The sequence below is a fragment of the Vanellus vanellus genome (assembly GCF_965231255.1).
Source record: "Vanellus vanellus genome assembly, contig: HAP1_SCAFFOLD_35, whole genome shotgun sequence".
NCBI lineage: Eukaryota > Metazoa > Chordata > Aves > Charadriiformes > Charadriidae > Vanellus > Vanellus vanellus.
Window position 1 is genome coordinate 2,102,176 of NW_028128889.1, and position 10,976 is coordinate 2,113,151.

The window sequence follows — 10,976 nt, forward strand, 5'->3', positions numbered from 1 at the left end:
GAAGACCTCTGTATTTCTTTTCTCTGGTAATTATACTTAGAGGTAATTGTTTGGGATCACAGCACTTCCCTTGACGCTCTGTCCTGTCATGTGTGATCCTTGAAGAAGTATGTGTCACCTCTTGCCTTCCTAATAGCATCTCTGCAAAAAAAGCGATGTCCCGAGTGTGGTGCCTGAAGGCTGGGGTCTCCTTGATTCAGTTGCTGTTAAAACCAAACCCAAGGAAATGGACAGTGTCTTTCCACCTTGTTTTCTCCCTGTGTTTGGGGGAATAAAGTTATGGTATCACTGGGATCTTTCAGACACCTAGCAGTTGAAGGCTCTCTTAGTCGCTTTGAGGTGCAGGAGAGATCATGCAGGACCTCCTTGTCACCCTTCTCAGGCTGTCACAGGTATGGTGGGACTGATGGCAGATGTCAGTCCATGTGGAAAGGAATCTGGAGTAGCCAGGGGAGGATGGGGACACTCCATGTCCTGTGGGGTGGGAAGGGAATGGAGACTCAGAAGGTGAAACACCCTCAAGATGAAGTCCCCCCAGGAGAAAGCACCAAAGCAGGTGCCCACAAACCAGGACTGTGCCCTGCCGTGGGAGGCAGTGAAGATGCAGCGGGCCCAGGGAAGGGAGACTGGAGAGGTGGGGGAGCTGCCTGAGGAGCCCCAGGACTCTGGTGCTGTGCTGGGGAGCAGGGCAGGCGGGGAGGCCGAGCGGGGCAGAGGCAGTGTGGGCGGGGGATGCCCCGCAGCTGAATGCAGGAGAGCCCGAGAGTGAGCGGGCTCTGCTGGCACTTGGGGCCAGCTCCAGCCCTGGGCTGGTGGGGAGGCTGAGAGCCCGCTCTGCCCGCCAGCAGCTGCTGTGGCCTTCTGAGGGGCTGGGGCTGTGGGGGGAGTGCCCAGAACCCCGCAGTACCCTGTGGCCAGCGCTGCTGTGGGGCCAGCCCAGACTGGGCTGCTCTGCTGGGCTGGGGAGAGGGCAGGGGAGGTGGGGCAGAGCCAGGGAGGGTCTGGACTGGTCGGGAAAGTGACAGGAGAGAGCAGTTCTTCCAAGGTCTGGGCCACATAATAATACACTGGACCAGAACGATACATAATGGTCTAACACAAAAGGTAGAAAAGGTGGAGAGCAACGGACCAGAACACAGTAGTCTGCCCGGTCCCCGTGGTCCTGCCGTATGAAGATAATAACGATGATCAATCACTCCTGACAACATAGCATGGTTACATGGACCATCTTTTAATAATAAACAATCCCAACTTATATGATGGGACAGCACTGCGTTACTGGGGACAGAATCGGGAGTACAGAATAGCATAGATGCTGAGGTCTTAGTGAACAGACTAACTGCTAGTACCGATGACCTGACCAAATTGGAACGTCCACTACAGTCATCTTTATCAGCCTTGGGAGCAAGTCAGTGTCTCTGATCAGACATTTTACCTTATTGGGAAGAAAGTGAAAAAAATGATCATCAATTAATTGCAAAAGCCCTCAGAGCAACCCAAGGTAACACCTCTCTTGCCTTGAGTTGTATCCGAGCACACTTGTGGATACAGCTTATGGTAGCAGCCATTCTTGGAGAAAGAGAAGGAGGAACCCTACCACTGAAACTTGTAAATTGATTTGGGACAATGCCTCAGAATTTGAAAAACAGTTTCAATCATGCTGGCAACTCTGCAACTTCACTTATCACATGGAAAGTGATAAGATTGTATCCTCACAATACGCAATGCTTCAGTATACACTATATACCCAATCACTGCGTTAGGACTAAATCAAAATGTCCTCTATCCCTTAGAGCACAGAGCGTGGGCCAATCAAAGGGAGGAAAGTTGCAAACAGTTGATGTCAACACATGCATTATGAGAGACCAACAAGGTTTCATTTGCAAAAGTATCACTCTTGAAGCTGAAGACATCTGTTAAGATACAGAACAAAACATCTGCCACTTTGAAATCCACCCAAATGAGATTCCTGAATCTGTCATCAGACATTGGAAAAGGATGTGTCTGTATTGTGTGAATCTTTATTGATAGCTGATTTTGCTTACAATATAACCAATCAGATCAACTTATGTGTATGCATCTTGTCCATGATTGTTGGTTGGAATTTACTTTATCTGTACCAATTCATGATGATTTGTCTTTTGATTACATGATATATCATGAGCTACAGCCCACACCTATCAGAATGAGTCTAAGTATAATCAAACAGCTCCTTCACCACCCGGATTTAATCAACCTTCTACAACAAGCATGAGAGACTGGACAAAGTCTCTTATCACAGTCCAGTGAGATGTTAAAGAAATACATCAATCTTAAAAAGGAGTGTTAAAAAGTGGAGGTTGATATCCAGAACACCGATGGTGGGAAATCCCGTTTGGATGGACTCCAACAGCAACTGGAATACTAAACCCGATGTTACAGCCTATCGTGATCTTACTGACTGCTGTTATATTATGCTTGCTGTTAAATATTGTCTTATACATTGCAGTTTGGAGGATGGCTAAACAAACTGCATTCCTGCAAAAATATCCCTGTGTATATAATGTGACTTAATAACATGTAACAAAATGCTGAGGAACTAACCAAACACAAAATCTCCCTCAAATTATACTTGGACTGAGGCATTCCATGTTTAGAGGCATAGAGACAAGAGGCAACAAAACAGCAGCTCTACAGACCAGATAAATTAATGTTAGTCACGGGCAGATTGTGGTGGGGAACCCTGAACCCCCCTCCTCCCAGACCACTCGGTACTTGCTGAGATTTCCTCCCCACCTGAGCCACAAAATAACACAGTAGATCAGAACAATACATAATGGTGTACCATGAAAGATAGAAAAGGTGGAACACAACAGACCAGAACACAATAGTGTGCCTGATCCCTACGGTCCTACACTTTGGAGATAATAAGTACAACCCATCACTACTCACAACATATGGGTCGTGGCCACAAAGAAAGGGAATACCAGGACCCCAAGTCCTTGCAACTTCTGGGCTTGCGTACTTTCTGGTTGAAAGTACTGGAATATTGCATTGTCTGAGCTGGTTCAGAGTGGAAAAGTACATGATGAAAGTCAATTATCTCAGATCCTATAAGTAGCAATTATCATAAAGACCATTTGAACTCTTCTGGATCGCAGTGGGCTGTGGCCAGGATCTCCCCTGAGTGGGGACGCCGCTCAGGCTGACACCCCGAGGACTAGAAGGCCAGGGTGAGAGAATCCCTCTTGAGCCTCAACTACTGCCCCTTGAGGAACACCGATGCATTGTGAGTATTTATCCTAAACTCCGGAAAGGGAAATTGTGACTATAGGCTAGCCTCTATCCCACCCACCCCTCCACCTATGTGTTTGTGATATACACATTAGCTTTGTGGATGTGGATATTCTGCTGTTTGTCCATGTACGCGTAGGAGTTAAAAGCAGTACCTATTGGTTCGTTAGAGCCATTATGAATTTATTATCATTATAGCTAATATGCTATTATGAAATTCCTGATTCCAGGAATCAAAGACCTCTGTCTGTGTGGAGGTGTATGTGCATGCGCACTTATATGCTTTCCTTATGTGCATATGTATTAACTTGAGACGTGTGCTCTTGCCCATATGTATATGTATTGATTTGGAATACTCTATAGTACATTAGTGTGAATCTTGCCATCTTCGAATCTGTAGCTAAGTCGCTGTTCAATTATTTTGTTAAATCACTTTGCAAACCTCTAAATTGGTTAATGATTAAGTGCTGCTAAAATCCCACCTCTTGATCTACCTTAAATCACTAATAAATTTTTAATCACTGTGCATCATAACTGTGTCAAATCTTTCCCTCTGCTCTAACAAACCCATGGGGAGGCTTGCTCTGGAAGGGCCCTCCGTGCAGCCAATTAATGCTCCAACACACTTTGGCATTTGCTGCTGACTTTAACTCCTGGACAGGTTGTTCAATCTCCTCTCAGTATCTGAGGTTCATGGGCTCAGCACCAAATACGCCATGGGGCTCGTTAAAGTGCAGAAAGCCCAAATGAGCAACATCTCTTCTGTAATTTTCTGCAGGGCGTCTAATACAGCTAATTGGAGAGGTCTCAGGATCTACTTACAGTGGAAGATTTCAATGTGAACAGAAAAAAAAATTGGTTTTAATTTTGAAGCATATTTTATTTTATGTTTTCAGTGTACAGAAGTGCTGGCAGCTTTCTCCAACTGATACTGAAGCAGAGGGTGTCCTGAGCAGATCTCCAGAGGCAGCAACAGCTGTCTCCTTGTGGTCCCCCACTGTATGTACAACTTTCCTCCCCACCTCCCCAACCCCACCACTTCTCTCGGGGGCCGCCTGGGACTTGCATTCTTTTCCTACATCACATTTCTGCACTGAACTCTGTAGATCACTGTTACAGCTTCTTTGTACCAATTCCCACCTGATTTAACCTGAGAGTTGTCTGTAAATAGATACAGGTTTGTAATTAATATTGAACAACCACAAGTAAAATACAATTATTAATTATTAATCAATAAATTATAATTGATTTTTATCAATTATATGATAAACCAATATTTCTTATTAAATTAACAAATTAATAAAAAGAAGCAAAGCTCTCCTCAACTGCATGCCAGGTCCAAACCTCCAATAAGGTCCAGTTTCCTCAAGCAATGACCGTACATGACACACTTTAGACAAGAGAAGAGGAAATTATTAATATATACACAGTTTGCAAGTTGGTTTAAGAGTTAATTCAGCAGACTACAAGAACACAGGAGAGCTTTAAGCTCCTTGAAGGGGAAAGCAGCAACTCCCTGAAGGTCACAGCGGTGAGAGGTGACTGAAGAAACAATGTGGAAGGAGAGGACAAAAATCCTCACGACTGAGGAAAGAAGACATGGCCAAAAAATACTGAACATATATTAATATTCTCCATTTGACATGACTCGGGGAAAATTTATTTGTTTTATTAGAAGTATTCAATCACTGCAGCGAGTGACAAAGTGCTCACAGCTTTTTAAATGTTGACAAAATTTCTCAGGTTCTCAGGCAGAGCTCAGCATCCATTCTTGGCCAAATTCCCAGCCCAGAGCCTTGTCACCAACTCATGTCTCTCGCGATCTCCCTGCCCATCTTCCTGTGGTCACATCTACCTGGTTGCCTCTGCCTCCTGATCCCATGCCCACCTCTAGCAAATGAAGTTGGGGTGTTGTGGGCAACATTTGACAGTCAAATAAAAAATCATTTGTCAATGTGGAAAGCAGCACTGAATCATGACTGAGAAAGAAAAGAACCTGTGTTCCATCATGTGCTTGTTAACATCATCAGACTTTGCAAAACTCTTCCTCAAAGACACACTCTCCTAAAAATCCCTCTGCAACCGTACAGAAATTGAGATGCAAGAATAAACTCATTACAGTTGCTGCACACTAACAAGCTCCCAGGGGAAAGTCACAGGGAGTGGAGGGCCATGGCAGGAATAAAGAGGCTTGGAGGTTTAGCAGGGTCTGCTGAGGCTGTGGGTGATGAAGCTGTTTCAGGGAATTGAAGCGGGCTTCCCTGGGGGCTGATTGGAGCAGAAACTCAGAGGCAGCGATTTGGGGATGACAAAGAAAGGAGGCCGAGACGTCCCGTGTCATGTAGCCCCTTGGATGTGTCCTGTCAAGCCAAGGGGCCCAGTGCTGATCCCCAGACCATTGAAATGGTGATGCTTTTGGTCCTGACCAGCTGAGATATCCCTTTGGTCACCACGAGGGCAGAAGCACGCAGAGTGCCTACACCCCCTTGCCTCTAAGACCTGGCACTACCCAGCTCACCCCAAACCTTTGCCTCTACCCTGACCCGAACACCAAACCTGGAGCTCTCATCTTTAGCCCTTCCCTGAACACTAATGCCAAAGCTGAAACCCTCACCAGGTGCCTCAAGCCTAAACCCTAACCCAACTCCCTCATCCTGTCCCTCAACCTCCCTTCCTCTTCAACCCCTCTCCTAAGCCTCACTCATGTTTCCCAGGAGGTAGAAGGAGGAGAGGGATTGTGAGGTTCTGTGGAGAAAGGCCAGGGAGATGAGATGAGAGGTTAGGGGCAGGCAAGAGGAAGATGAAGGTAAAAGTGTCCTTTCTGGAGAGTAGGTTGGGATGTCATTTCTGCTGGAGGAAGCTGGCTGCTCAGAAGCAGCACTGTGAGGTGCTCCATAAGCCTGACCATTTCAACAAAGAGAGAAGGGAGTGCGGGGAAGGTCAGAGGAGAGGTGCGTGAGAGGGACAGCACTTAGTTGCTCTCTGTGAGGTCCCTACTCATGCCATGCTAGCCTTAACCCTGGTCCTCACCTCTATCCCTAACCCCCCCCCAACCCACAAAGCTGACCAGTACTCACATCAATTACAAGAAGCCCTAAGAAGAATTCCAAACCCTCACCCTGAGCCTCACCCTGATCCCCAACCCTAAAAGGGAAGCTCTTACCCCTCACCCTACCCTGAGCATGAAGTAGAAACTCTCAGCAGAATTTCAGGTTTGCCTGAATGTAAACTGCTAAGAGAAACCCCAACCCCCTAAGCCCCAGCACCCTCCCTGAGGTGGGATTCTGAGCAGGAAAGCTTGAGGGTCTCGGGGAAATTCACAGAAGAACTGGTCCAGGGCATTGCCTTGGTGGACTGGTAGGGAAAATGTATTAGCGTTGTGCAGCAGAGCATGGAACAAACTGCAACCGTAGTCCGCTGTTGTCATTTTGACACAAGTCCCGCTGCTCATCAGGGTCTCACAGGACAAGGGTTTGCAGATGGCAACCTAGCGGTCGTAGGCCATGTGTTGTGGTTTCACCCCAGCCAGCAAATAGGACCAGGCAGCCTCTCTCTCAGCCCTGCTTTCCACCCCAGAAAGGTAGGGAGAAGAGGGAGAAAAAGATGAGAAAGGAAAAAAAAACCAAACTCTTGTGGGTTGAGATAAAGACAGTTTAATAGAACAATAAGGAAAAGGAAAATAACACTAATAATAACAAAAATGGTAAAAGAATATACAATACACAAGTCCCTCTCACTATCTGGTATATTGGTTTCCCAGCCCGACCCAAGCACAGATCACAGATTCTTCACGACAGCAAGCCTCCATTTCCATACTGAGCATGACATCATCATGTTATGTCTGTGCTCCTTCTCAGCTTCTGTGGGAAGCTGGAAAAAGTCCTTGACCAGTATAGACTTCACTTAGCAACAGCTAAACCAATACTCATCATTGACATTCCTTTCATACCCAATCTGAAAACACAGCAACGATTAGAAAGAAAATTAACTCTCTCTCAGCTGAAACCAGGACACCGTGACAGTGAGAAGAGGGCACTAAGCTCACACCAAGGAGACAAAGAGAAAGGCCTGTGCAGCACATCCCATGTAGGAGATGGCCCTGTTGTCCCAGAGGGAACTGGCCATGGATTTGGGCAGAGTGGTAGAGATGTTGCCAAGGTCCAGCAGGGAGACGCAGAGGAGGAAGGAGTACATGGGGTGTGGAGGCGGTGGTCTCAGGCTATGGCTGTGATGATGAGGGGGAAGGGAATACTGCTTTAGCCCGAGGGCTTCCAGCTTGGGATGAGACGCCTGCATTCCCTCAGCTGAATCGCTGCCCTGCACAGGGGAAGCCAACCCCTCCCTGTCCCACCCTGTGTGTCCTTTCATTTAGGGCAGTAATGGCATTTCCAGAGGGGAACATTTACAGCCTTTGCAGGCAACCACACTCTGCTGTGACAAACCATGCTGCTGGAGTCAGTCTCTCTCTGCTCTTTAGAGAGGGACAATTGGTGATTCCTTCTGCTGACTGCAAAGGACATTCCCCAGGGGTGACCTGGAGCACCAGGGAAATCTCCAGGGAGCTGGGGCGGAGACAGTGACCCCTTGGGCTGGGTCTCTTCTCCTGAGCTGATCCAGGCTCCTAGGACAGGGGGAGCTGGTGGCAACCGGGCAGCGCTGCGGTGAGGCAGCTCTGCCCAGGAGCAGCTCCTCTGCAAAGCCCATCAGGGCCGGGGGCACTGCCTGCAGGTGACAAGGGGAAAGGAGAGAACACGATTTCAACAGCTCTCTGAAGCGGGAAGACAGCTTAAATCTCACTGCAGGAGAAATCCCCCAACAGCCCTTAACATGGTAAGTCTCTGGCTGCAGGGCAAGGCAGAGGAGAACCCTGGAGGGCTCCTCTAGAGCTGGCCCAGCTCATGGCTGGGAGGATGTGTCTCAGTGTTTCTGCCGGCTTCTCTAGCACAGAGGAGGAGGACATTTTGTGGAGCTGTTATTAGCTGCCAAAATTGCCAGAAGGACAGGGCATGCCACCTCCCTTCTGCCAAGGATGGCTGCTGGGGTGGGAAGCCACGGGGTGCACCCCAGAGTGCCCCGGGCTGTCCTTCAGAGCTGTGTCTCTCCACCCCTGGGAGCTGTATGCCGCGTCAGAGACTCTGCTGCTGCCGGGCTCAGCACTCAGCCTGCCCAGGGAGGTCCCCACGGCGCTGCAGGGAGAAGCTCTGGGTAGACGGAGAGACCCACGGCAGGGCAGGGTCCTTCTGCCTGTCAAGGGGGTGATGGGTGGGTCAGGGCTGCTCTTAGCCCCTGCTCACAACCGAGACTTGTCTGGAGGGGACTTTACATGAGTATGACCAGGGCAGCCTTGTCCTGCTCAAGCCTGTTCTTTCTTGAAGCTGTGCTTGGAGTTTTCGCTGGTTTGTCTGCATGGGAATGGAGATAAGGCTGGCTGGCTTAGAAAAGGGCTGGGGCTCCTAAGCCACCACTCTGAGGTTTACGAGGAACCTCAGCAAGTGCCTTCAGCACCCATCAGTCTGCACATAGCACCAGCATCCCCTTTCCAGCTTCCTCAGGCTTTGTGACATGCTGGTTGGCTCCTGCTACCGTGGAGATGCCCATGGGCAGTGCCCCTCCTTTGGGAGGTGTCTGCAAAGCAGAGCTGAGCCCGCAAAGGGTGGGATGAGGTCTGTGAGTGATGAGGGGGCACAGAGGTGGGGACAGAGAAGCAGCTCCCAGCAGGGACAGGTTTAGGAAAGAGAGACGTAGGGAGGGAGGGAGAGGGTGCTGCTACCAGAAATGCCGAGGGAGGGGGGATTTGGGCACCTTCCTGCCATCCCCAGCAGGGCAGAAGCCTTCCCCAGAGCAAAGCCTCTTTCTCCTCTTCCACCCAGCAGAGCCTCTGCCCTCCAGGCTGTGGCCTTTCTGCCTGAGTAGCCTCCTCAGCAGCCCCACCCCTGGGGAGGAGAAATTCCTGAGTGACCATCTGCCTGTCCCTGTCCTGCCTGCCTTGGCAGGGACATTGAGGCATTTCTCCATGTTTCCCCGGCTCTCTGTGCTGCCTTTTCCCACCGACTGCAGGCTCTGAGCGCTGCCATGGGAGGGTCTGGGACTGAGTTCACATACACCCCCACCGCCCTCCACCCCCACCTCAGGACACCCCATCTTTAGGATATTCCTCTCTTTCTTGGGGGTGGGAGGGGCTGCTGGGCTGCAGGCTCCTCTCCATCAGCTCACCACTCTGCCGTAGCATCTCTGTGTCATCTGGGAGCCCCCTGGAGAAGACACATCTCCTCACTCAACACTAAGGGACAGCCCCTTTACATCTCAGGACCCACAATATTTCACTTCCAGTACAGCAGAAATGCAAAAAAATATCTGTTTTAAAAACAATCCTCCAGTGTGGTGGGGCAACTCGAACAAATTAAACAAATCAAAATCTCCAGAGTTCTATGCTGTAGTTGAGTGAATTGGGAGCAACAATGGTAAAAAGCTCTTCTCTATCAGAAGCAGATTTCATCTGAAATCACCCTGTGTTCCTGTTGAACATTTGCTGCATGGCAGAACTGACTTCTCCAGAGCCCTCAGCAGCACCCCTGCTCTCCTGGCAGCCTCAGCCAGTACCAGTCGCAGCTCAAGGAAAAGGGAGCTGCACAAACGTGTTAGTGAAAAGACAGAGGCATTTTGAGGGATTTCTAAAAAAAATGAAGTAGGTTTTCCTCAGAGAGGTATACCCTAACTTTTCACTGTCTTTTCCTCACTGGACACGACCCTGTGGCAAGAGGCAACAGATGGCCAACAGCAGCTCCATCACCCAGTTCCTCCTGCTGGCATTCGCAGACACACGGGAGCTGCAGCTCTTGCACTTCTGGCTCTTCCTGGGCATCTACCTGGCTGCCCTCCTGGGCAACGGCCTCATCATCACTGCCATTGCCTGCGACCACCGCCTCCACACCCCCATGTACTTCTTCCTCCTCAACCTCTCCCTCCTCGACCTGGGCTCCATCTCCACCACTGTCCCTAAAGCCATGGCCAATTCCCTCTGGGACACCAGGACCATCTCCTATGGGGGGTGTGCTGCACAAGTCTTTCTGCTGGTCTTCTTGATTGGAGCAGAATATTCCCTTCTCACCATCATGGCCTATGACCGCTATGTTGCCATCTGCAAACCTCTGCACTACGAGACCCTCCTGGGCAGCAGAGCTTGTGTCCACATGGCAGCAGCTGCCTGGGGCAGTGGCTTTCTCAATTCTGTTCTGCACACTGTTACCACATTTTCAATACCACTCTGCAAAGGCAATGCTGTGAACCAGTTCTTCTGTGAGATTCTGCTCCTCCTCAAGCTCTCCTGCTCAGACTTAAACCTCAGAGAAGCCGGGCTAATTGCAGTTAGTGCATTTTTAATCTTTGCTTGTTTTGTTTTCATCATGCTGTCCTATGTGCAGATCTTCAGGGTGGTGCTGAGGATGCCCTCAGAGCAGGGACGGCACAAAGCCTTTTCCACGTGCCTCCCTCACCTGGCCGTGGTCTTCCTGTTCATCAGCACTTTAATGCTTGCCTACCTGAAGCCCCCCTCCATCTCCTCCCCAACTCTGGATGTGGTGGTTACTGTTGCATACTCAGTAGTGTCTCCAGCAGTGAACCCCCTCATCTACAGCATGAGGAACAAGGAGCTGAAAGACTCGTTGAATAAACTCATCCTACCGGTGGTACTTCAGAAGCAGTGA

The 10,976-nt window shown here is 49.4% G+C and overlaps 1 protein-coding gene across 1 annotated transcript; it reads left to right on the plus strand.

The window, feature by feature from the left end:
* Positions 1 to 7,366: 7,366 nt before the first annotated feature.
* LOC309683964 (olfactory receptor 14A16-like) lies at positions 7,367 to 10,976 on the plus strand (the record flags this gene model as incomplete). The annotated part of the gene is made up of 2 exons (XM_082499931.1): positions 7,367 to 7,414; positions 10,107 to 10,976. 2 exons carry the CDS (start codon positions 7,367 to 7,369, stop codon positions 10,974 to 10,976), a joined length of 918 nt encoding a protein of 305 aa, XP_082356057.1.